The 27,637-nt window shown below is 45.7% G+C and overlaps 1 protein-coding gene across 2 annotated transcripts in view; it reads left to right on the top strand.

The window, feature by feature from the left end:
• Positions 1–27,637, top strand: part of LOC137522986 (septin-2A) — a 186,784-nt gene that overhangs the window by 130,553 nt on the left and 28,594 nt on the right. For both annotated transcript variants that reach the window (XM_068243170.1, XM_068243163.1), the window contains 2 exons: positions 332–415; positions 510–567. In XM_068243170.1, coding sequence (XP_068099271.1) covers positions 332–415; positions 510–567 — 142 coding nt within the window. The remainder of the gene's footprint in view (positions 1–331; positions 416–509; positions 568–27,637) is intronic.

The following is a 27,637-nucleotide window of genomic DNA, read 5'->3' on the forward strand; positions in this document are numbered from 1 at the left end:
TTGGAGAGGATCAAACATTTTGTTCTAAATCTTTTTGTAATTTTTTTTCTACTCATAAAGGTAGATAAAAAAAATTACTGCGAGATGAACAATGTTACATATATACAGAATGCTTACATGAATGTCTTGCAGTTATTTTAGTGACTTGCTTATACACAGTTACAAAGAAATTGTGTCCAGTGTTTCAACCCCAGCCCCCTGCAGAGCTCTTGTCTTTTCTCAGCAGGAAGCCTTTCTTTCATGCTTCAAGAGCTTGGTCTTCGCTGTCCCCCTTTATCCTTTGTTGCTTAGTGGTGAAGACTTGAAAGTTGTTCTGTTTTTGTCTCCACAGGACACACATGCAGGACCTACAAGAGGTCACACAGGATCTGCACTATGAGAACTTCCGCTCTGAGAGATTAAAACGAACTGGCAAGTAAGTGAAATTGCAGCCTTTTTTGTTTTCATGTTTGAAGTTCATTGCCAATTACATCTTCTTGTGTTAAATGAATGTGTTCTTCTTGCGTTAGGCCTGTGGAAGAGGAAGTGCTGGACAAGGACATGATTCTGCAGCAGAAGGAGGCAGAGGTGAGTGAATACAGTAAATTTGGAACGTCTTTGAAGAATAACTGTATATTTAGTACTAAGGTTTCCCAAGAGCCATAGCCTACTTGCTTATGACTTGGATCTTTCATCATTACCGGTACTTTAAGTACACCAAACCAGCCTGTTGTACTCTTTATTCTGGTGACCTCATGTACTCCTAACATCAAATCTAAGTCTGAAACACAGTGGAGTGATGCTCTTAATCATTCAGATATAAAGTATTTACAACCTTCACTATCATCAGTGAGTCAAATGTCAATTATCTCTCATTTTGATTACTGTATATACTTGAAGAGACACTGAAGCGAAAAAAAAATATGATATTATGATTTGTATGTGTAGTACAGTTAAGAAATAAAACATTAAGATCAGATACATCAGTCTAATTGTGTCCAGTACAGGAAGAGTTAAGAAACTCCAGTTGTTATCTCTATGCAAAAAAGCCATTCATCTCTACGACTTTCAAAGTCGTGGAGAGGGCTGTCTTCTGACTTTTATTATCTCAACTGTTCCTGAACGGTTTTCTTTTTCTCTGCCAGAGGAGAGGTCATTAGTTCACAGACTGCTCTGAAAGAATCATTTTGAATGCTAAGTGTTGTGTAATCTGCACATATTATAGAATGATGCAATGTTAGAAAAAACACTATATACCTGAACATAAAAATATGAGAATATTTTCTTTGCTGCTAATCTTCTAGTAATTATTCATAGTACACAACCAATTCACTATATCATATTTTTTTTTTCGCTTCAGTGTCTCTTTAAGTATAAGCGTTTTTGGGCCAAAAAAAGTGGGCCAAAAGTGGGGGTGTCGGCTTAAACACGAGTCACTACATCATAGTCACGTCTCCCGAGTCCCCTCCCTACCGCCATATACAGAGAGGAGACAACTGGGACTCTCGAGTGCCTCTCCGATATGTACAAGAGGATGTAGTGCGGCTGTGACTGCTGCGAATCCCCTCAGTGACCCCCCGGTATATGCAAAGTCTGTTTTGTGACTCAGAGATCCCTCCAGCAAGCATTGAACTGGCAGCAGAAACTAACAATAATAATAAGCTCTTTTCTCCTGTTGGACTTAAAGCGCTCAAGAGCTGCAGCCACTGGGACGCCCTCAAGTGGCCACCCTGCAGTGTAAGGAAATCTTTCCCAAGGACTTCTTGCTAAATAGATACTGACCCTTGCCCGGATTCCAACCCTGGTCTCCCATATCAAATGCAGCACCCTTAACCAGTATACTATCCAGCCACTGTTTCAGCTACAGAGCAGCCGCCACCATCTGCCTCCTTCCTATGCTGTTTAAAGATTAACTAAGGAGTCTTTTCCACCAAAAATTGTGATCAGCATCGCACTCTGTGATTGTGATTTTTCTCTATTTTAACCCAAGTGCTTTTTCTAGTCTGGATTTTTGAAGGGAGTTGAATACTAATACAGGGTGATTGCATGCAGCATTTTTGCATATTTGCTGAGTGTTTGTGGTTGGCCACAATTGAAGCACACAGGTGGAAAAGGGGCATCGATATTCCCATTATAATCGAGGTGCCCTTGCAATCGGCAAAACCCAAGCTCTCCAAGTATCACATCACTAAGCTGCCTTTGAATAAAGGGTCCCAAGCGTCCAGCACTGCAGCTATAAAGTCTTATTATGATATTCTGCTGTAGCTGCAGTGCTGGCCAGAAGTAGTTAATCTTTTACCAGCACAGGGAGGAGGTAGGAGGGGTCTGAAAATCTGTGCTAACTGGGAAAGACTGGCTACTGCAGACGTGCCCACACTTTTTCGTCTTGTGAGCTACTTTAAGACATTAGCAAGTCAAAATGATCTACCTATGTACAATTTTAGGAGCACACTTGTATATAGAGAATGGAAAATGTAGTGGGGTCGGAATTTACCATGAAGTCCTTTGCAATCTACCGGTAGATCTACCTAATGGGCACCCCTGGGCTACTGCCTCCTTCTAGCTCCTCCCTGATTGCCTCATGTGGGTGATGATTGGGGATGGTCAGTGATATGTAATCCACATTCATTCTGCAGGATTTGATTGGTTCAATTTCAAGTTGCATAAAAAGTAGCGTAAAATCTGCATAAGTTCCGAATTAATTACATTGACCTTCCGTAGGGATGAAGGGATTGTGGGTGTAGTAGTCTATACTGCTTTTTCTGCAGTGCAATTGCACTGTTCTCTAAACAAGAAATGGGTTAATTTAAAAGGACCACTGCAGCAAAAAAAGTACGCAGTTAAAATCTGACAGAACCGACAGGTTTTGGACTGATCTATCTCCTCATGGGGGATTCTCAGGTTTTTCTTTGTTTTCAAACATTTCCTGAATGGCAGTTAACAAAAGTGTGCAAGTGAATAGGGAGGCTGGCTGGTATCTTACCATGTTGGCAGTTAAACTGCCATCCAGGGAAGGCTTTTGAAAACAAAGAAAACCCTGAGAATCCCCCATGAGGAGATGGACTAGTCCAAAACCCTGTCCGTTTTGTCAGATTTTAACTGCGTACTTTTTTCGCTGCAGTGGTCCTTTTAAATTAACCCATTTCTTGTTTAGAGAACAGTGCAATTGCACTGCAGAAAAAGCAGTATAGACTACTACACCCACAATCCCCAAGTTTTTAACTGCTTACTTTTTTTGCTGGAGTGGTCCTTTAATTTATTCTTTGTATATGTTACGGCCAGAACCCGAGGTGTGGCCACTTCGGGTTCTGGCCGGCCAATGTGCGAAGTGGCCGCAGCGGAGCGGCCAATGTCAGAAATGTAATTACTACACTAAGCTACAATGTATTTTACGGCCGTCTCGCTGCGGCCAAATGTATAACAACTTGCTTAATTTCATTAAATATAGCTGGCGCCAATGTAATAGATGAAGCCGCCGGCTTTCGCACTGCCTCCTATCCCCCCCTTCCCCGCCTCTCCCTGCCACCTATACGACACGGAGCAGCCGGTGTCCCCGAGAGTCGTTCGTCGCGGCAGGGGAATCCTGCCGTTCCTGCAGAGCGGGTGCTCTGCTTCCGCTGCCGCGACGAACGACTCTCGGGGACACGCGTGTCCCCGCCGGCTGCTCCGTATCGTATAGGAGGCAGGGGAGGAGGAGAGGAGGCAGTGCGAAAGCCGGCGGCTTCATCTATTACATTGCCGCCGGCTATATTTAATGAAATTGAGCAAGTTGTTATACATTTGGCCGCAGCGAGACGGCCGTAAAATACATTGTAGCTTAGTGTAGAAATTACATTTCTGACATTGGCCGCTCCGCTGCGGCCACTTTGCACATTGGCCGGCCAGAACCCGAAGTGGCTGGCCAGAACGCGAAGTGGCCACACTACGGGTTCTGGCCGTAACATATATAAAAAAAAATCAAGCTTTAGCCGACTAATGATAGAATCAGTAGAAGCAGAAGGCTAAACTGAGTAAATATACTTTGGATTAATACTTTCGGTCAGTGTTTCTTAAAGCGTAGATTCTATAAGGGGGGGGGGGGGCCTGGGTGGACCACCTGGGCACTGGGGCAAAACGCCTTTGGGGTCGGGCACAGCTTAACAACTCGCCTTCTGGGATTCTCCGCAGCCTCTTTCTACTTCCTCTCCCAGGCGTCCCTCGCGTTGGTAACAGCACCCCCTGTGATGAAGTAGCTGCATGTCATCATACTGGGCGCCGGTATTAATGTGAGAGATGCCTGGGAGATGAAGTAGAAAGAGGCTTTGGGGGATACCGGAAGGTGAGTTCCTGCGCTATGCCCGACTCCCCCGCCGCTTTGCCTATCCCTGGCTACCTATACTGGAGGCGCCTACCTAGCTGACCTATACTGGGCAGGAACTATACTGGCTACCTATACTGGAGGCACCTACCAAGCTAACCTATACTGGGTGGCAATTACTGTATACTGGCTACCTATACTGGAGGCATCTACCTAACTAACCTATACTGGGTGGCAACTATACTGGCTACCTATACTTGAGGCACCTACCTAGCTAACCTATACTCAAATAATGGTTGCATGCTTAAATTTCATCAAAGTATACTTGGGGGTACTTGGCTGGAACTGAATTTCGATTGGGGTACTTGGGTCAACAAGATTGTATCATTAGTGGGCACCATTATAATAGTTGTACTTTGCTTCCTGGTTTCCATTAGCAGTTCTAACTAATTTGTATAGAGAAACTTTTAGCTCATCACTCAACTTGATGCATTCATCGCCTTTGCTGATTACCCTGGTGTATATACCATAGTTAATTCTCACTTCTAGATGCCATTTTTCCAGAACATGATGAGCTTTTATCTCTGCTGATTTAATGTCATAATCGTAGAACAAGTAAAACAGCATTTCGCTTGGGTAATTATTCTGAACTGATTAATGATACTTGGGTGTTGAATTGCATTATGGCTTCTTGTGTCACTTGTATGCTGAGCTGTTCCCACCAGAAGTTTCTGCTCTGCCCACCTGCTGCAGTGATGACTGTGTCATAATCCTTCTTGTACAATATCCAGCTAGCAACAAGCTCACACCTTATTACTGCACTGACGGGGTGGAGTCGCTGAAATCCTGTGGAAAAAGTTGCCATTGCAGTCTTTAAGCCAGGAAAGTTTCATCTGGTCAGACTTTGCTCTTGTACCACCTATCATGCATTCCACACCTAGCTTTCTGTGTTTCTAATGTAAAATGTGGATTAGGAAAATAGAAACAGGTTCATGCTAAGTTACTGTAAGTATAGGTGTGTGTGTGTGTGTGTGTGTGTGTGTGTGTGTGTGTGTGTGTGTGTGTGTGTGTGTGTGTGTGTGTGTGTGTGTGTGTGTGTGTGTGTGTGTGTGTGTGCGCGCGCGCAACATTTATATTACGCTTTTCTCCTGGCGGACTCAAAGCGCCAGAGCTGCAGCCACTAGGACAAGCTCTATAGGTGTTAGGGAGTCTTGCCCAAGGTCTCCTACTTACTGAACTTGAGGAGCCGAGATTCGAACCCTGGTTTCCTGTGTCAGAGGCAGAGCACTTAACCATTACACCATCCAGCCACCTGGATGTGTATACTAAAACAATAAAAGTTTCAGAGACAATTTTCGCTGACCCTCCCATGGTCACTGCTCAGACAGGGTCACACTTGCTCCAGCACTTTTGCCGCGCAATTTTGGGTTGTACATCGCTCTGTGATTACATTTGCAACATACACACATGATGCAGAAAAAAAGCACAAAGCAGTCTGATTTAAAGGGAATCTGAAAGTGAAAATAAACTTATGATATAATGACTGTAGTACAGCTAAGAAATAGAACATTAGTAGCACAGAAACCAGTCTCATGTTTTCAGTACAGGAAGAATTAAAGTACTGTACACCTAACTTGCTTTAAAATATATTTTGAATGTTTTTTTATTTGCTGCGCTGTGACATAAATCACAAAGCCTTCCTCCCCCTTTAGCGCCTCCCAGTCCCCCGCCCTGCTCAGCCAAAATCTTCGATTTGAGCAGAACATCGATGATGGGCAGGGAGGAAATTTCAGTACTTCCTCCTCTCTGCCCCCCCCCCCCCTCTACTTGCTGCTAATAGTTCCTATCTACACAGCGCACAGATGAGCTGCGATGCGTGCGATCTTGTTAATTTAGCACAGAATTATAGTGTACTAATAGCTGTATTAGTACACTATCAGTCTTAGCTAAATTACCTTAAGACCGCACATAGCACAGCACATCTGCATGCTATTAGCGGGGAGTAGAAGGGGCGATCCTGGTGATGGGCAGAGAGGAGGAAGTACTGACACTTCCTCCCCGTCCATCAGCGAGCTCTGCATTATGGATTAGCAGAGTGTGGGGAGGCGCTAGGGGTGGGGCAAACTGACGTGCACTAATGTGGACTTTAAAAGTGAGAACCTGGGACTTTCTCCAGCCTCTAGCAGGCCATATGGTCCTCGCTGCAGATCTCTGGAGTCCTGGGATCCCCTCCGTTGCAGATGCAGACCTTGCCAGGTCGGCATCTTCTGTGCCTGCGTAAGCGATCACGCTCGCTCACATTGCCTGGAGTGTTCTGCGCAGGCACGGAAGTACTGCTCCTGGCCACGTGAGCGTGATATCGAGCTTCGCGGGCCATGCGGTTGCGCATGCGCAAATTATGCCAACCTCACAAGGTCAGCTTCTGCAACGGAGGCAGAACTGCGGTGAAGGACAGATGGGCTGTCAGGGGCTGGAGGAAACCCCAGGTAAGTAGATCTTTTTTTTTTTTTACCTCGCACCTGTTCTCTTTAAGGCAGGGTACACACTTGCAGGGCTGTTTCCCCCTGTGCTTCCTGGGTCTCCGTTGGCTTTTGCGTTTGCACTTAACGTGTACATTTTTCCGGGAACGTTTCCACATTTCTGACTACATGTACATTATGCGAATGTGCACGTCGTGCAGAAAAAAAGCAGAAAGTTGTACAATTCCCAGTTGTGCGCAGTTGTACAGTTGTTCAAACATTTGTTGAAAAAAAACATGCACAACGTGAACTAACAGTCGCGACGCACGTTTCCCGCACAAGGCTAATGACTTAAGTAGCCTGTAGAATCGTTCTCGTTTTGCTGTCCATGGAAAAATGCGTTTTGTGTTCCCTGCCTAAAGGGGACCCTAAACTTCTGCGTGTTTTTAAATCGTTCAGCTTTCCACTTTTTACCCACACATCGCACACATTTGCATGTTTGTTTGCATAAACATGTGTGTGTGTGTGTGTGTGTGTGTGTGTGTGTGTGTGTGTGTGTGTGTGTGTGTGTGTGTGTGTGTGTGTGTGTGTGAATATTGCTATGTTGTTAAAAAAAAAAAAAAAAAAAGAGCTATATATCTGAAAAGAAAAAAAAAAAAAAAAAAACTATGTATCTGAAAATAAAAACAAGACTCTCTTCTTTGCTACTAACGTTCTATTAATTATCCATACTACACATACAATTCAATATATCATATTATTATTATTTATTGTATTTATACAGCGCCAACATATTACGCAGCGCTGGACATTAATTTAGGTTACAGACAATATTTAGGGGTGACATACAGCAATATGACAATACAGGAATACAAGAAAACCAGATCACGCAGCACAGTATGAGTACAAGGTAATGCTTAGTCAGTCACTGGATGGAGCATGGAGATTAGGCAAGTTAGGTTCACTCAAATGGATAGCATGGGTGCACAGTAATGGAGGTGCATGATCAGGTAGGACACAAAAGGAGGAGGACCCTGCCCAAAGGCTTACAATCTAGAGGGAGAGGTAGGAACACGAGAGGTAGGGGGACCAGAGTTCAGCTGTGGGTTTAGAGCAATTGTGAGGGGTGGTAGGCCAGAGTGAAAAGGTGAGTTTTGAGGGCTTTCTTGAAGGTGTTGAAGGAGGGGGCTGCCCTAATGGGTGGAGGTAGGGAGTTCCATAGTGTTGGAGCGGCTCTTGAGAAGTCCTGGAGGCGTGCATGGGACTGGATGATGCGGGGGACGGTCAGGCGAAGTTCATTGGAGGAGCGGAGTGAGCGGTTTGGTGTGTATCTCTGAGTAAGATCAGAAATGTAGGTTGGACAGGTTTTGTGGACGGATTTGTAGGTCAGACACAATATCTTGAATCTGATTCTGGACTGGATAGGAAGCCAGTGGAGGGATTCACGGAGGGGAGCTGCCCTGGTGGAGCGATGGGAGGAGTGGATAATTCTGGCTGCCGCATTCCTGATGGACTGCAGTGGGGCTATTCGGGTCATAGGGAGACCAGACAGAAGGGCATTGCAGTAGTAGAGGCGGGAAATTATGAGGGCATGGATGAGGAGTTTGGTGGTGGCAGAGGTCAGGAAAGGGCGAATCTTACAGATGCTACGAAGGTGGAAGTTGCAGGACTTTGTGAGGTTTTGGATATGGGGAGTGAAGGAGAGTGCGGAGTCCAGGGTGACACCCAGACAGCGGGCTTGAGAGGTAGGGCGAATGGTAGTGTGGTTAACAGTGACCTGCACATCTGGGAGGTCCAGGGATGACCGGGGTGGGAAGATCATACATTCCGTTTTATCTAGATTTAGTTTCAGGAACCTAGCGGACATCCAGGAGGAGATGGCAGATGGGCAGGAGGAGACCTTGTCCATAGTAGTGGTGGATATGTCAGGGGAGTGGAGGTAGATTTGGGTGTCATCTGCATACAGATGATAGTTAAAACCCATGGAGGAGATAACCTTTCCAATGGAGGATGTGTATAGGGAGAACAGTAGGGGGCCAATGACCGAGCCTTGGGGGACTCCCACTGAGAGGTGGTTGGGGGTGGATGAGGACTCATTGAAGGAGGTCGTGAAGGAGCGGTTGGAGAGGTAGGATGAAACCCAGGTCAGGGTGAGATCGTGAATGCCCATGGACTGGAGGGACTGGAGGAGTAGGGGATGATCTACTGTATCAAAAGCTGCTGAAAGGTTAAGGAGGAGGAGAATGGAGTATTTACCTTCAGCTTTAGCTAAGGCAAGGTTATTGACCACTTTGGTGAGAGCCGTTTCTGTTTGAGTGGGCAGGCCGAAATTCAGATTGTAGTCGGTCTAGTAGGGAGTTGGCATTGAGGTACTGGGTCAGGTGTTTGTGAACCAGACGCTCAAGGAGTTTTAAGGCAAAGGAGAGGAGGGAGATCGGGCAGTAGTTGGAGGGTAGCGAGGGGTCGAGGGAGGGTTTCTTGAGCAGGGGCAGTACTGTGGCCTGCTTGAAGTCTGAGGGGAAGGTGCCTGTGGATAGGGAGAGGTTAAACAGGGTAGTGAGGACTGGGGCCAAATCCGTGAAGTGAGGCTGAAGTAGATCAGAAGGGATAGGGTCAAGGGGGAGGTAGTGGTATGGGATCATACGTTTTTTGGGTTTTTTTTCGCTTCAGTGTCAGTTTAAAAACGGAACACGACAAACGCAAAAAAAATCTTATTCCCGGGCAGGCCAGTGACCTCAATGGCGATCGTGGTAGTGTACATTGTGCAAATCTAGCAAGTGTGACCCCTGCCTCAATTTTCACACTAGCACACCACAGATTGAGGAACTGTATCTAAGATTCTACTTACAATAACTTCCACCAGGGGGAGCTATGGCTCGTGTATTAGCTACATACAGCATTTGTTCGAGAGATCCACTAAGTGCTTGCATGCTGCAGACTATTTCTACATTTTATGTAGACTGCACATTACCAAGAATACATTCTTTAACCCGTAACAAACGTAGATTTATAATTTATTCTGACTGCTGGGGCCAAATAGTAAGCTGTAGAGAAGTAAGACTTCACAAAGACAAGCGGAACTGGAGTCCATTATCTGATGTGTGATGCAGAAAACCTTTTAGCTTGGCCAATAGATTGCTATTTTCTTTAGCCAAGCCTGTGTGAGCCTAAACTGTGAAGCTTTTTGTAGTATACACTGTGTATCTTCGTACTCTTGTAACACTGAGATCTTGTTGAGTTGGTGGAATGAGATGAGCAGTCAATGCCAAGCATCCTATTTTTCAGACATGACATTCTTATCTGGCATATTGCTTTTGCCTTTACTAATTCCTGCTGGGGCCTGTTTACACTTTGTCATACAGGGCAGTTGCTTGTTCTTATACAAATAAAGCTCCCTAACACTAGCTAGTCTGTTCTGTGTACCTAAATGACCTTTTCCCTGCACTCTGACTGGATTGGTTGCACTTTTATGTGGCTAAGGGCAAGAAGTCATCTTCAAAAGCTTTTGCTGTTATACAACAGGGCAGCAGGTTAAACCCATTCTAAAAAAACAGCCCACAGTTGGTTAAAAAAATATGTAAAACCACCATGGCAATATCCTAATTTGCTGCATGTGATTATTCACAGTTCTTAGCTATTGCTGAGGTCCTTTTTGCTTAAAGTGAACCAGAGATGAAGCACCCTCATGTATTTTACCATATATATCAGTGGGGACATTAGAGAAAACGCCTACCCTGCTCTCTGTTTCATTTTTAACTGTTCAGCTTGCTTCTAATCAGCCCTGATAAAATCCCCGACTGAGCATTCATTGTGGCTTTGCCCAGTTCCTCATACCAGCAGTGTGTAATAGATGGATATCTGTATGTCCCAGTTGTTCAGCAGTATCCCCACCTGTGTATTATTTGTCCAGAACTCCGTAAGGTGGAAGTTAGGAGCTTTCCACCTACGCCGAGCATGTAACTTTCAATGCTGTCACTTGGGATATGTGGCCAACCCACCAATAGGCATGGTCAGTGAGATGAAAATATTTCTGGATTGATGCAGGGTTATGAAAATGTATTGCAATTTGTATTTACCTTGGTCCTCTCTTTTGCCAAGGTTGTAAATGCCAGTGCTACGTCTCCCCAGGTACACTACTTGCTGCAGCAACAGGTATCAGCAATAATGTAGAAGGGAGCACTCCACAGACTTCAAACTTGCGTTTGTTTATTGAGCAATCATGACACACTACATGCTACGGGTACACTGACCCTTCCTCAGAGCAGTGCACTCGTGACAAGTAGTGTGTCCTGATTGCTCAATAAACAAGCGCAAGTCTGTGGAGTCACACCTTCTACATTACTTATGAAAATGTATGCAGCTTGGAAATGGACCACTCTAATTCCACCTTGGCAAGATTTGATTGGTCCATTCTCCAGCTGTGTAAGTTTGCATACAAAATTTGCATAGTCCTTTGAAATATTGTCCTGTACTTCCACAAGCAGGTGAAAGAGCAAAGTTCTGTTAGAAAACCTGACATGTATGCTTATTCTAGAATATTAAAGTGTACCTGTAAGGTAAAGAGCGGCCGAGGCAGATACTCGCCGTAGGAAAGGGAAGCCCTTTCCCGCATCCCCCTGAGCTCACCAGTCCAGTGCTGGGAACCCTTGTTGAAGACGTTTGTACGGTTGCACTTTCCGTGTACAAGTGCTCCCACACTGCGCAGGTGGAAGGTGACCTGTGCAGAAGCATGGAATTGCTTGTGCATGGTGCGGGCCATCAGTATGCTTGTGCAGTGCAGCCACACTCATTCACAGATGGGAGTCCAGCCGCAAACTTTCAGAGGGTCCCTGGTGGCGGCGGTGGTCTGGAGGAGGATGTGGGAAGCCTCTGAAAGCTCAGTATCTGACACCCCACCCCTAATGTCACAGGTTTGCTTCAAATGCTGAGGAGCAGCATGACTGTCAGATTATTATTTATATTGTGCTGACATTTTCCGCTAAGCTTTTGCAGAGTATGCATATCATGTCACTGCCCCTCACAGGAGCTCACAATCTAATACCTGCTACAATTTTTTAGAGCATGGCCAGCGGTAGCACCTTTCGACATCTGTTGAGACGTGCATCTCTTGCTAATGGGCAGTTGTAGTGTTTCAAGGTCTCCTTCATGTATATGTTACGTCCAGAACCCGAAGTTTGGCCACTTCTATTTCTGGCCAGCCACTTCGGGTTCTGGCCGGCCAATGTGCGAAGTGGCCGCTGCGCTGCGGCCAATGTGAGAAATGGGAATGAATCATGTAACATTAATGTATCTGCTGGCCCCAGCGCAGCGGGCAAATGTATCGCAACTTAGTTATTTTAATGAAATTAAGCCGGCGGCAATGTCACAGATGAAGCCGCTGGCTTTTTCTCTGCCTCTCTCTCCTCTTATTATGGGCAGCCGGCGGAGACACGCGTGTCCCCTCCAGAGTCGTTCGTCGCGGCAGGGAAGCCTGCCGTTCTTGCAGAGCGGGTGCTGGCAGAAGCAATGTCTGAAGCCTCCCCGCTCTGCTTTCCTGGCGAGACGAACGACTCTGGAGGGGGACACGAGTGCTGCCCATAATAAGAAAAGGAGAGAGAGGCGGGGGGGGGGGGGGGGGGAGGGAGAGAGAGAGAGGCAGAGCAAAAGCCGGCGGCTTCATCTGTCTCATTGCCGCCGGGTTAATTTCATTAAATTAACTAGGTTGCGATACATTTGGCTGCTGCGCTGCGGCCAGAAAATACATGCATGTTACATGAATCATTCCATTCCTCACATTGGCCGCAGCGCAGCGGCCACTTCGCACATTGGCCGGCCAGAACCCGAAGTGGCCGGCCAGAACTAGAAGTGGCCAAACTTCGGGTTCTGGCCGTAACATATATACATAATACAACTGGTTGGCAGAACTCCATAAAGAATTGAGATTCCAGATTCAAATGTGGGTAGAATAGCTCTTCTTTAATATGATTTGCAATTTATACCTGTCGGAGTGAGAATTGAAGGCTGTGGTCTTTGTTGGCTGGTGACAGCGATGCTGGAATTATATTAACAAAGGAATTTCTAGAGTCTTCATTAGTCCCCACCCCCAAGATATCTCAAGGTTTCCACCCAGAGCAAGGAGATAGCTGAGGTCAGCATTCCTAGACTGTGTTTGGACTGAGACACTGTCTGTTACAGAGGAGTAGTTTAGTGAATGGATCTTGGCGTCCTCAGCTGGAATTCTCATGCGTGTATTGCCAGGACTTTTGTTGGCTTTGTTGCCGCTTGTGTAAATACACCATATTGGTAGTTGATTTCAGCAATATATTTTGTAGTGTCCTTTTTCTGGTGCTTCGCATTCTTAGCCTAAAATCCCAGCATGTTGCTCTTGGCTGTGGTGGAGCATCATCCTTCTCTCCATGTCATTGTCCAGGCCCAAGGTATTTTTAAACTAGCACAGCAGCAAACATCGTGGGAACATCCTGTTAGGCTGAGACTCCTTATTTCTGAATTTCGTCCCTTTATGTACACCACTTTATCCCAGACAAGCCCCATGGTCTGCTTTGCTGGACTAATGCCATTGACTTGACATACTGTCAATACAACTTCTGCTAAAAAGTTTTAATTCAGCTTTAGGAACTGTACTGGAATGACATACTTGGCTAACACATCTCAGAAGCATAATTGTAAATGTTTCTCAGTATTCTTCACTAGTTTTTATTAAAAAGCGTTTTTTTTTAATGTGAGGAAGTTTTTGTTTTTCCTAAATTTTAAGTGTTCTGAATTTGCAAATGCTTATGTTTCATGTGTACCTAACTTACCCAGCAGGGGGCAGGCTTTTTCACTTTGCAGTCATTTAGTACCTAGGTTCTCAACGTACCTTAGGGGGTACTTCTGATGGTTCCAGGGGGTACTCGGGCTTGATATACTTAACCAATGAATTTAGAGTTTAGAAACTAAATTTAGAGTTTTTAAAAAATGATAAATCTTATTTAAACAACATCAAATTTGTATTTTAGCAATAGTAAATGCTTGGAAATTGTTTAGAACCAATTATGTACTACAATTAAATAGACAAATTAAATAGACATCAATATGTCCAGGGGTACTTGTGCTAATATGTACCATGCTAGGGGGTACTTGGTGAGTACAGGGTTTTAAAAGGGGTACATACCAATAAAATGTTGAGAAACACTGATTTAGTACATCCTCAGAATATGGCAATGCTGCACTTTTAAGATGCCTCTTGTGAAGGCTTCTGCTCCTTTTGATTACTTTCTGGTAATTTAGTCAGTCCTCTTCAGCCATTTTAGTGAAGGTCCTCAGAGAACCTCCAGCTTGTTTTACAACAGGGATGAGTATAGAGTTCTCTTTGCTTTCAGATCTTCATCAGTCAGATGACTGAGTGGCACTGTGATTGCACTGCGAACACTTGTCGACCATTATCTGTGCTGTAACTATACTTTCAGCACTGACACTGGAAATAAGAGTGTGAACCCTGAAAGGCAGTGTAACAACACTGTGACTGCACTGCACGCAATGACTGGTACTATGGCCATTCTGTGAGCTCTGACACTGGGGATATAGTGTAGCTCTGACTGACAGAGTAACACTGTGACTGCACTGCGAATGCCAACTGACAGTGACTGCATTGCGAGCACTTATTGACACATTGCACTGCGAACGCCAACTGACGCTGACTGCACTGCAAGCACTGACTGGCACTGTGGCCATTCTGTGAGTTTTTACACTGGAGATACAATGTGAGTCCTGACTTATAAAGAGTATGAACACTGTGACAGCATTGCGAGCACTGACTTACAATGTGACTACACTGACTGGCACTGTGATCATTCTGAGAGCTCTGACAGTGATGATGCAGAGTGACTCCTGACTGGTAATGTAGCAACACAGACTGCACTATGAGCACCAAGTTACAATGTGATCACTGACAGCGTTGTGGCTGCTGACTAACCTATGCACATTCCACTTAAAGTGAACCTTTCGGACTAAAAATCTACTCAGCAGAACTGAAAAGGCTTGGTGTTTCTTTAAAGTGAACCTTAAGCCAGAAAAAAAAAATGAGTTTTACTCACCTGGGGCTTCTACCAGCCCCCTGCAGCAGTCCTGTGCCCTCGCAGCCACTCACTAATCCTCTGGTCCCCCGCTGCCAGCTAGATTCGGTTTTGCCGACAGGCCCGTCAGGACTGGTCATGCGTAGCTTTTTCCGCATTCCCGACTAATTAGCGCTAATTCGGGCCGCAACGCGTACAAAAATACGCGTTGCCGCATATCTATGCGTTCGTAATGCGGCAACGCGTATTTTTGTACGCGTTGCGGCCTGAAATAGCGCTAATTACAGTCTGGAATGCGGAAAAACCTACACGTGGCCGGGCCTGTCGGCAAAACCGAATCTAGCTGGCAGCGGGGGACCAGAGGATTAGTGAGTGGCTGCGAGGGCACAGGACTGCTGCAGGGAGCTGGTAGAAGCCCCAGGTGAGTAAAACTCATTTTTTTTTCTGGCTTAAGGTTCACTTTAACAGTTTCACAGCATCAGAACTTTTTTTTCTTACCAAAGCATCATTTTTAGCTGCATTTTTAGCTAAGCTCCACCCATCAAAGAAAAGAAGCCCGGGCTTTTTTTCCCTGATGCTGTGCTGAACTCATTGGAGTGTGTAAGAGACTACAATGGTCCTAAAAGCCCCCTTACTAAGATGTTAAGAAAAACAAAAGTTTGCTTTCTTAAAACAGAAAGAATTTGCGATAATTCAGGTTGGAGTGAGCTTGAGATGTCCCCCAGTGCATCACTGCTGAATATATGCAAATTAACCATTGTACCCTTAGAAGCTAAACACACCTCCAGAACCGCTGGAATGCAATGATGTGTCAGTTTGTTAATTTGTACAGAGCCTGTAATGATCCGCTCAGCTGGCTGCACAGGCAGACAGCTGTTTGACTATTCCTCAAGTCTGTGGGCTGCAGGTCTCTGGAAGAGAGACCTGTCTTCACTTTGCAAGTTTCAGACCTGCCCTGCTGCTGAGGAATTTGCATACATTTGTCATGCAAATTGCCTAGTCGCCTCCCTTGAAGTTTTGCAGCATAAATACCATGTGATCCCACAATCCTTTGCGGGTCATGATGGTTTGTTACTGATGAACTCTCCTAGAGTATCAGCCCTGTTTGTTAAAGGTTATCTTAGAGTAATTCCTTGGGATTGCACTAGGCAGCCCCTCTAGTGCTGTCAGTTTGCATTATCTGTTTTGCCTGTGTTGTCTCTCTGCTGCGATTGTCCTTCCGCCAGCGGCATTCGACAGGAAATCGTTCTGTCTGTCTGGGGGTGCTAACCAGAGCAGCGGTTGCTACTGGTAGCCCCTTCTGTTTGTCTGTTTGGATCGCACTTGCTCTAGGGGTAGCAGCGGTGGATCTTCCGTGCCTGAGTTTCTGGAGTGTAGACCATAGCCGCGGTGGCTACTGGCTGCACTTATCTGTCTGTCTTGTCCTGTGTTTGCGCCTGCTGTTGCCTGGTGTGAGGCAACCGATTAGCAAGCGTCTACGCAACCTGTTTGTCTGTGTTGATCGCTTGCTTTCGCAAGCGTTCATTCTGTCTGTCTCAGTCTATTTGTGTTCATTTATATTACTTGTGGTTAGTTAGGGTGGCACGCTTATCACTGGGTGCTTAACATGCGGTGATCGTGCCGAAACGCGTTCGCTGTTGCGAATGAGTGCGGTGTTCATGTTTAGCGTTTATTTTCCTTATCGTCTCATTGTTGTTTGCTGTTCCTTTGCTACTCTCGTGCTCTGTCCTGCTCAGTCTTGTGTCACTTCTGGCAATCGCACCTCTCGCGATTGCGTTCCTACTTTGTTTCTGCTGTTGTGTGTTCACCGTCGCTGGTTGGCGACTAGATTGGTGCACACACATACATTCTGTCCCTGTGCTCATTTTCATTAACAATCACATCTCTTGCGATTGCGTTCTCACTTGATTTCCACTGTTGTGTGTTCACCGTCGCTGGTTGGCAACTAGATTGGTGACATACATACATTCCTTCTCTGTGCTTATTCAGTCTTGTGTCGCTGTTGGCAATCGCCATCTCTTGCGATTGCTTTCCCACTTGGTCTTCACAGTTGTGTGTTCATTGTCACTGGATGGCGACTAGATTGGTGGACACACATACTCTCTGTGCTTTCTCTCTTTAAGGGCCTGTGACGAATCAACGTTTATTCGTCCTAAAAAAGTAGTTAGAGCCTTATAAAATATTCCCTGTCGCCACTATTAAAAGTGACAGCAGAGGGAAAGGCTTGGTTTATAAGAAGATCAGGGGAGCCAGGGGTTAATACAGTTCCTCTCCCTGGTCAAATGCTAACAAACCCTGGCTCTTTGGTAGCTTCTAATTACAGCTTTTCTCACCTCAGTGTGAAAGTGTTTCTCCAGCATCTCTGGAAGGTTATAGCTCATCCATCAGAGATTAGATGGACAGAAGCTAATAAACCGCCCCTTCCTCTAGACTGCTAGGAACCGATCACAGCAGGGGGTTCTCCCAGGATTACCTCAGCTGAAGGATCAAGGAGATTCCATCTCCCAGCTGACCTTTCTGTGATCTCACAAATATGAAATCCATCTTTTGCCATAAAGATGGCTTTCCAAATAGGCAACGGCCTTAAGAACCCGCTTATTCTGAAATTCGGAACCAACCACATAATTGGATGTTTCTGAATTCAAGGTAAGCCCTGCCAAAGCAGAGATATGCATTTTGGGGTCACCGTTCACTCTAAACCCCCCAAGTTTGGTATCAACGTTCTTGATAAATTCTGACAAACCTAAAAATGTTATTAGATTTAACATAACTTGTACGGTTTGCAGATGAGCACACTTATCATGATTCAGGTAAATTCTTGCCTCTATAAGAGGGGCAGAGACCTCCTGCTGCAAAGAGGTGTGTGATCCACGCCCCCTAACCCCTCCTTGCTGGAGTGGGGGCTATAACCAGACAGAGCCCAGAAAGCTCTGTGTCCTTTACCTTCAATCTGATGCCTAGTAACATCCTGGCAGCCCGCAAGGACGCGGGCAAACCCTCCCTCTTGGAACTTCCTAACAAAGGCCTGTTGGCCGCATGGCAACCGCCATTTTGGGACTTTCGCCAAAGACTTGCGATTGCCGCATGGACTACCAATAACGGTATTTGAACTGTATATTAAGACATTCTGTTCTCTTTTCCTCTCTTCTCTCTGTCAATCAATCTGTTCTAAAATAAGCTGTGTGTATGTAGTTTAGAAATAAACTAACGATTTTATCGTTCAGTCTTGTGCCTGTTCTGGTCATCTGATTGCTGCTATAACGAATCTGCCCTCTGAAGAGTCAGTCATACTACCGCATTGTTTTATGATTTGCTTATAAATTGTTGATTTGCTAGCTAGGTTGTAAATAACCGTTTCTTCCTTCTAGAATTAGCTAGTACCAGATTTCCTGTGCGAAATCGATAACTTCGTTTCTCGATTATAAATACAATTCGAGATTGCATCATATAGGGACCCAGTAACCTTTCTTTAACGTCACATTGCTCACAGTCTTTAAGCCGTCGGAAGTGATTATTCCCCGAACGGTGACTTGAGCGTGTTGAACGTGATTGGGCTGGCTACCGTCTTATGATAGCGTTGGGGTCTCTTCGCCCTAGTTGGAGACTGTCTGCTCCATTCATCCAATCAGACAGTGGTGGCAGTGTATTTATCCGATTTCCAGCGCGAAATCAATATTTTTAGTTTACAGATTGTATATACAATCAAAATTGTACATGTATGGGCACCTCCAACCAATCTTAACCGTTTACTACGCACACAGTGAATTTGCCTCCAGCAGCCTCTAGTGCATGAGACCTGCATGGCAACAGTGGCCTAGTAATACGGGATTGGGGATGTTTGTCCCATTACATATTGTCGGCAGCTGCGCGACCAATCTTTGTCAGTCTGTTCACCGTACTTCCTGCGTATGCTAACGGGAGCAGATTAGACGGGATTGGCACGCTCTGTCGCCCTTTTCTTCTTACCTCTGACGATCCAGCAACCGGTCTCGTGGTCCGTCTGCGCCCGTACTTCCTGCGTACGCTAACGGGAGCAGATCTCAACGGGATCGCAGGGCTGGATTGTCACATTGGTGGCAGTGGTGGGATAGCACACCCCAAAACCAGGCATAGCCAGCTTTTGGGAAATCAGAGCGCAAAGATCTGACAAACTCAGTCTTTGCAACCAGAATAATAAGACAGTGGTCATTAAGTATCCTGTCTTGCAGAACCGAAGTTCTGGGCACAAAACGGTACACATTGATAGCAATAGATTGGTCTACATTTCCTAACTTTTTCTTTGCTATATCCTACTCTTTCTTGTACTCTTCTCTTCTGAATGTCTGATTCAGTTCAGTTTCACCAAAATTGGTCAGTTCCTGACGTGCAAGCCCTCTGCGAATCGCACGGCATTGCTGCTTGCAGCACAGACAAGGCTGAGCTGGTGGCATAACCCCAGAGATGGAATCCTTGTCGCCACCTTGCTTAATGCCTCCATACACCGCAGTCCTGATACCCCCGGAGTGGTTGGCAAACCTGACCGGCGAGGATCTGCGCATATACCAGGAGTTCCGAGAAGAACAGCGCCAGCATGAAGCAAGGATGCTCCAGCGTGAAGCAGAGCACCAAGAGCGGCTGCGCCAGTTTGATCTCCAGGCCAAGGAGCGACGACTCCAGTGGGAATTGGAGTTGGCAAACCTGACCGGCGAGGAACTGCGCAGATACCAGGAGCACCGAGAGTGTCTGCGCCAGCGGGATCTCCAGATCGAAGAGCTACGGCTCCAGCGTGAATTGGAGTTAGCCCAGCTAACCCAATCAAATCAGCACTCTTCACTATGTGTTTCGGTGGAGAGATGCAAACCTCTACCCGTGACCCCCACAGCAAAACTTCCTGCCATGGAAGAGGGCACGGAGCGAGACTTTCCTGTGCGCACCTCTGAGAGGGCGTACCATCAGGTTCCTGTACCTGACAGCCAGAGAACTCTGGTGCTGGACAGTCACAGAACACTGTCCCAAGACTTGGAAGGAGGTAAGCCTACTGCATTTGCTCCTCCTGGTCCAGTGAGCTTTGTGCCACTGAGACCTGCAGCTGCTGCTATTGCTGCACCCCAGTCTGACACACCTGCCATTCGCATGTGTAATCTTTGTGGCTCGACCGGCCACATAAAGTTCTTCTGTCCCAAGAGGAAGAGAACGACCGTCCCTAGCCCGAAGATGGCTAGCAACCCTGATCCGTCACCTGCATCACCCTCTGCACAGCCTGTCAGCGTGTCAGAGATGCTATACGGTTCCGGAAATCTTCACAGTGCTCCAGTGGACGACCAGATCATTTTTTGCTCCAGTGCTCCAGAAGCAGATGTTTCCTTGGTCTGTTCCGACCTTGCCACAGAGGAAGATATTCTCCCACAAAAGCTCCTCACCCTGACTGAAGTCAGGCCCAACCACCACAACCCTGTTATCCCAGGTCCCGAGAAGGCCGGATGGGGGGTGGGTTTTCCAGAGCGGGCTGTTGCTGAGTTTCCCTCTCCTCCTGTGCTTGGCACTGGTCTAGGCACGCTTGTGTGCCCTTCGGAATTTTCTGCTGATATGCAGGAGTTCCCAGCAGGACTCCCTGACCACCAGGTACTGTACAAGCCTTTGGGAAAACAGGGAGATGTCAAACCCTTACCTGCTAATGCTACTGTACCTAACGCCGCTGGGCGAGAGGTACCCTCAGATTTACATGTACCAGCAACTGACTGTCTTTTATCTCTTTCTGCACCTGTTATTACTAATGAAATTGCATGTGTCAGTGATAATTGTGATAGAAACGCTGTACATTCTTTGGCCATTACATACTCTATGGCCAGCCGCATGAACTCAGAGCTGACAGCAGGGATTCCCTCTGACAATTCTGACTTTCAGGCGGGTGACACTCATGCTAAAAATGACATATCATGTTATGCAAATGCTTTTGATAATGTTGTGCATGTTTGTGAGAGTACGCTGGGTGACGTCTTCAGTGTCACCGGTAGTCCGGACTCAGGACTATCTGGAGGAGTCTTGACTTCCCCTGATATCTCTGACCCCCAGACCAATGTCAATATTGACGTGATTTTGATTTACCCAAAAGGTGATGTTTATTGTGGTATACCTGTGCAGACAGACACACACAGTACTGTTGGTAACCTGAGCTCAGAGCCTGCAGGCATTCCTGTCAGCTCTGACCCCCGAGAGTTTGATTTTCAGCAGCTGACCTCAGATCACACTAGGCAGCTGGCTGAGACTTGTAGTCCCACATCCGTGAGGATACTACAGAGCGACTCCAACCTGCGTGCGCTTAGTGGCCAGACCGCTAAGCCGCCAGCAGTGGAAGCTCCACTACAGGTGTACAGGGAGAATGGTAACTACTCCAGTGAACCCATTCCCCATGTAACTGACACCCCAGGTGAAAGCACGGTCCATGTGGATCTGTTAGAAGCCCAGTCAGATAGAACGCAGTTAGTTCTGGGAGAGCACGGCCAATTAGAACAGGAAGACACCGGTCCCCTGCCAGGCTTGATAGCTCCCACACGAGAATTGGCGGATGATGTGAAAGTCACCCCCCACCTCTCGTACTCCCCGAAGGCCTCGCTGAAGCGCACTGCGCCCCCACAGCGAAATCTTCGCTGCAGCCCTGGGCAGGATACAGCAGTTCACAGAAGGGACCCGGGGACTCACAAGCCCTTATGGCAGATCCCCTACAGCGCCTCTCCGGAGGTGCAAGCAAAAGTGAAGATGAAGTATGAGGAGATGTTACAGATGTCTGTCCTCCGCAAATCCTCTAGCTCACAGACCACCATGTTCTGTGAGGCCTATAGGATGCCGGACGACATCCCAGTAACTGTTGCGTATCCCATGACTCCCCTCGGTGATCTGTTGGATTGGCTGGCATCCGCCAACTACCTAACGATCATAGATCGGAGCTACGGATACTGGCAGATTCCAACCGTGCCCAAGGCACGCCTGGAATCCACATTCACCCTGCCCTTGGACTTAAACGCCTCGATGCGGATGTCTTTTGGCATGATGAATGCCCAAGCCACCTTTCTCCAGGCGTGGAACGACCTGTGGAAGAGCAAGCACGGTTGTACAGTCACGTACCCGGATGACATCCCTGTGTTCCCCCCGACTTGGGAGCAACACTGCGATCCCTCGTCCCTGGTACTAGGACAGCTGTCAGCTGACAATCTGACCGTTGAACCAGACGCAGATCAGATTGTGATGACAGAGGTACAGGCCTCTCTGGAAACAGCGGGATACTACAGGATGTGTGCTACGCCCTGTAGCCTCCTGACTAACCCACTGACCAATGCCATGGGTAAAAGGCAACCCCCCAAGGTCAGGCGCAACCCAGCCTTTCCGAATGTGGCGTACCAGACCCAGCAGACAGTGGATTGCTTTACTCAGAGTCTTGTTGACTCCTCCCCAGCTAATCTCTTAAAAGGGGGAGGTGTGACGAATCAACGTTTATTCGTCCTAAAAAAGTAGTTAGAGCCTTATAAAATATTCCCTGTCGCCACTATTAAAAGAGACAGCAGAGGGAAAGGCTTGGTTTATAAGAAGATCAGGGGAGCCAGGGGTTAATACAGTTCCTCTCCCTTGTCAAATGCTAACAAACCCTGGCTCTTTGGTAGCTTCTAATTACAGCTTTTCTCACCTCAGTGTGAAAGTGTTTCTCCAGCATCCCTGGAAGGTTATAGCTCATCCATCAGAGATTAGATGGACAGAAGCTAATAAACCGCCCCTTCCTCTAGACTGCTAGGAACCGATCACAGCAGGGGGTTCTCCCAGAATTACCTCAGCTGAAGGATCAAGGAGATTCCATCTCCCAGCTGACCTTTCTGTGATCTCACAAATATGAAATCCATCTTTTGCCATAAAGATGGCTTTCCAAATAGGCAACGGCCTTAAGAACCCGCTTATTCTGAAATTCGGAACCAACCACATGATTGGATGTTTCTGAATTCAAGGTAAGCCCTGCCAAAGCAGAGATATGCATTTTGGGGTCACCGTTCACTCTAAACCCCCCAAGTTTGGTATCAACGTTCTTGATAAATTCTGACAAACCTAAAAATGTTATTAGATTTAACATAACTTGTACGGTTTGCAGATGAGCACACTTATCATGATTCAGGTAAATTCTTGCCTCTATAAGAGGGGCAGAGACCTCCTGCTGCAAAGAGGTGTGTGATCCACGCCCCCTAACCCCTCCTTGCTGGAGTGGGGGCTATAACCAGACAGAGCCCAGAAAGCTCTGTGTCCTTTACCTTCAATCTGATGCCTAGTAACATCCTGGCAGCCCGCAAGGACGCGGGCAAACCCTCCCTCTTGGAACTTCCTAACAAAGGCCTGTTGGCCGCATGGCAACCGCCATTTTGGGACTTTCGCCAAAGACTTGCGATTGCCGCATGGACTACCAATAACGGTATTTGAACTGTATATTAAGACATTCTGTTCTCTTTTCCTCTCTTCTCTCTGTCAATCAATCTGTTCTAAAATAAGCTGTGTGTATGTAGTTTAGAAATTAAACTAACGATTTTATCGTTCAGTCTTGTGCCTGTTCTGGTCATCTGATTGCTGCTATAACGAATCTGCCCTCTGAAGAGTCAGTCATACTACCGCATTGTTTTATGATTTGCTTATAAATTGTTGATTTGCTAGCTAGGTTGTAAATAACCGTTTCTTCCTTCTAGGATTAGCTAGTACCAGATTTCCTGTGCGAAATCGATAACTTCGTTTCTCGATTATAAATACAATTCGAGATTGCATCATATAGGGACCCAGTAACCTTTCTTTAACGTCACATTGCTCACAGTCTTTAAGCCGTCGGAAGTGATTATTCCCCGAACGGTGACTTGAGCGTGTTGAACGTGATTGGGCTGGCTACCGTCTTATGATAGCGTTGGAGTCTCTTCGCCCTAGTTGGAGACTGTCTGCTCCATTCATCCAATCAGACAGTGGTGGCAGTGTATTTATCCGATTTCCAGCGCGAAATCGATATTTTTAGTTTACAGATTGTATATACAATCAAAATTGTACATGTATGGGCACCTCCAGCCAATCTTAACCGTTTACTACGCACACAGTGAATTTGCCTCCAGCAGCCTCTAGTGCATGAGACCTGCATGGCAACAGTGGCCTAGTAATACGGGATTGGGGATGTTTGTCCCATTACATATTGTCGGCAGCTGCGCGACCAATCTTTGTCAGTCTGTTCACCGTACTTCCTGCGTATGCTAACGGGAGCAGATTAGACGGGATTGGCACGCTCTGTCGCCCTTTTCTTCTTACCTCTGACGATCCAGCAACCGGTCTCGTGGTCCGTCTGCGCCCGTACTTCCTGCGTACGCTAACGGGAGCAGATCTCAACGGGATCGCGGGGCTGGATTGTCACAGGGCCATCTTGCCCTGCATTGCTTCCCCTCGTACAATTCCTATCTGGCATCTGTGGCTGTGCAAAGGATCTGTTCCTCTGCACTCCACAGCTCCATCTGCCGGCAGGAATTCCTCTCTACAGGTGCATAGCACCATTGCTGGGTTCTCACAGATTATACACTTGTGAAGGATTTCCGCAGAATTCTGCAAGGATTTCCGCAAGAATTACACAATCGTTACAGAGCCATAATAATCCAACATGCATACAGACTGTTTCGGATTGTTTGATCCTCATCAGTGCATGGCATGGATTAATTTGGCTCTATGCTGTAGGGCTTGTTACAATGAGCTGTAGGGCTTGTTACCATGAGCTTGCTGGTTAGTCTGTACCTCTCGGTGTTACAAGCCCTACAGCATAGAGCCAAATTAATCCATGCCATGCACTGATGAGGATCAAACAATCCGAAACAGTCTGTATGCATGTTGGATTATTATGGCTCTGTCTGTACAAATTAACAAACTGACACATCATTGCAATCCAGCGGTTCTGGAGGTGTGTTTAGCTTCTAAGGGTACAATGGTTAATTTCATATATTCAGCAGTGATGCCCTGGGAGACATCTCAAGCTCACTCCAACCTGAATTATCGCAAATTCTTTCTGTTTTAAGAAAGCAAACTTTTGTTTTGCTGTGCAGAGCATGATGGTATTTCCTATGTTGTTATTCACGTTGCCTAGCAACTGGGAGAGGTGCTCAGGACACAGGACAGTTGGAACTGTGTCTCATGCTCCCTGTCACCTCCTTTCAACCAAAAAGCTGGCTGCCATCATGAAATCAAACATTTGCCTTTTTTAAAACAGTGTGGGTAAAGGGGCCCATACACTCAGCCGATTTTCTGGCCGACCGATCGATTGATCGTTTGCAAATCGGTTGGCCAATCGACCGATCGATGGCCGATTTCGATCGATTTCGATGGATTTCCATCGAACTGGCTGGGTGGAAAATTTAGGTCGATCTGATGAGATTGCTCATCAGTTTGCATTGGCCTTAATGGAAATCTGATGGCAAAAAAATGCCATCAGATCGAATTTCAATAGATTTCAAACTGAAATCTATTGGAATTCTATCCTGGTAAAAAATGTTCTAAAAACGCATCAGATAGATCATCAGATGCATTTCTTATCTATCTGCTGCCAATCTGACGAGTGTATGTTATATTACCTATCTATTTTAATTAACATAACTAATGTAACTTAATGACAGTATGTTTGTTTAGGCTTGAGTTCCTCTTTAAGTTTTGTCTATAGGCTCTTTCTCTGACAGCCGTTGATCAGATGCAGAGAACACATAAGCAAGAGCTGGGATAGTGCTGAAGTAGTCAGGCCTAACCAATTGCTGTTTTTTTCTGCTTTTGGATATCCCAAGCTGTGGTGAAGTATGAACTAATGCACATCCTATTTCACCACAACATCTGTAGAAGTGGGGTTATGTCAGCATAATGTAACTAATGCTACCTAAGTTGATTTTCAGCAATATTTCATTTTTTATTACGTTACAAATTTTTTTTTCTCTTTTAATCAATTTGTGCAGAGCTCATATTTTCCCTTTTCTGGATCCTTTAACAACCTGAAGATGTAAATCGCAGTTTCCTTGGCATGCATCCACTGCAAGTAGTGGGGGAGGAGGGCACACTTCCTGTCTCTGCCCAGCTAATGGAAATTGACTTATTAGCTGGGTGGTAAAATGAGCGAAAGTGGCGGCCAGACTAGGATAAAAATAAGTATTTCAGGGGGGAATAAAAGTTCCATGAACAGTCATATAAAAAAACAGGCACTCTCTATGTCTAAGACTCTTTTTTTCAAAGACTGTTTCAGTAATACATTTTTCCACAGTAATTTTTTTCTAAAGAAAATGTCCAGCCCTGGAGTATTTAAGAATAAAAATGGTAGCTGCAATTTACACCAGCTGCACACCTGTGTTTCAGATGGGGAGATTATATTCCTATAACAGGATCTATGTAAGCTGATTTTAACCACTTCGCATCCAGACCTTGAAACACAAATTTTGTTCAACCATTTCTACCATTTATCACAAAACGTAGATTATGTTCCTGTCATGATTTATGGTAAAGATATCTGATTCAGAAATAATGCTATAGTGTGTGTTTCTCACTATGAACTGAGAAAATGTAAAAGTATTTTTAATGGTAAAAATCAATCTTATTGGTTCAGGGAACATATATTCCCTTTCACCAATTAGTGCTGCATCAAATAGTGCCAGAGGTGTGCACAGGAACAAGCCCAATCCTGCACAGCACTGCTTCAGCTTCAATACGTTTATCTATGTCCTCGTGGCTTAGATGAAGAAGTCACAGAAGACGTAGATATACTGTAGTGGTGGATAAAGAGGAGGTCTGAGAGCTCAGACACTGACACTGACCATTCTGAGAGCCAATGCCATTTTGTCCATTTTCAGGCAAAATGGCATTTTTACTCGTGAAAATTGCTTGCTTTTCTGTGTGTAAGCTATTTATTGTAGCCACCTCAAGCAGGTGACAATTTGGTTTTAGTACATCTGGGATGCATCACTAACTGTCATATATTGCAAGAAATCAGGCTATGCACCAAAATCCCAAGTTTTACCCACCCAGCTCTGTCACAATACGGCTCTCTAGTTTGTGTTGATTTTTCTCAGTGCTGGACAAATCCCAGGATTCAGGTCTCCGAACCCTGTCTGTTCTGCCAGATTCCTGCTACTTACTGTAAGCGACAGCAACATAGGAGTAGCAATAGGGTTTTGTACTGTTATTCAAAACTTCTTGCTAGCAGCATAGGAGAAAAGTACATTATGGCTCATTTTACTCTGCAAGAAACGTACTTCTTATTTTTTATATGTTTACATACATTTAAAATTTTAAGAGTTTTGCGACAGTGGTCTTTTATAGGACAACCAAAGAGAGGGATATGGAAGCTGACATATTTATTTCCTTTTAAACTGTGCAAATTGCCTGACTATCCTGCTGAGTCTCCGCCTCTAATATATTTAAGGTGGCCATACACTCGTTAGATTAGCAGCAGATAGATCATCAGATAGATTTCTGATCTATCTGATGTGTTTAGGAACATTTTTAACTAGGAACAGATTTCCAGTAGATTTCAGTATGAAATCTATTGAAAATCGATCTGATGGCATTTTTTTGCCATCAGATTTCCATTAGGTCCAATGCAAAATGATAAGCAATCTCAACAGATCTAGATTTTCCAGCATGTCATATCGATTGAAATCGATCTATAATCGATCTGTCAATTGATTTGCGATCGATCGGCCGCTAATCAGCTCAGTGTATGGGCCCCTTTAGTCATAGACCCTGAACAAGCATCTAGTTTGACTGAAGTTTGACTGCATTTGACACATGCCTGTTTCAGGTGTATGATTCAGACACTACTGATGCATGACAGATCAGCAGCATGCCAGGCA

The sequence above is a fragment of the Hyperolius riggenbachi genome, chromosome 1 (genome assembly GCF_040937935.1).
Source record: "Hyperolius riggenbachi isolate aHypRig1 chromosome 1, aHypRig1.pri, whole genome shotgun sequence".
Lineage (NCBI taxonomy): Eukaryota > Metazoa > Chordata > Amphibia > Anura > Hyperoliidae > Hyperolius > Hyperolius riggenbachi.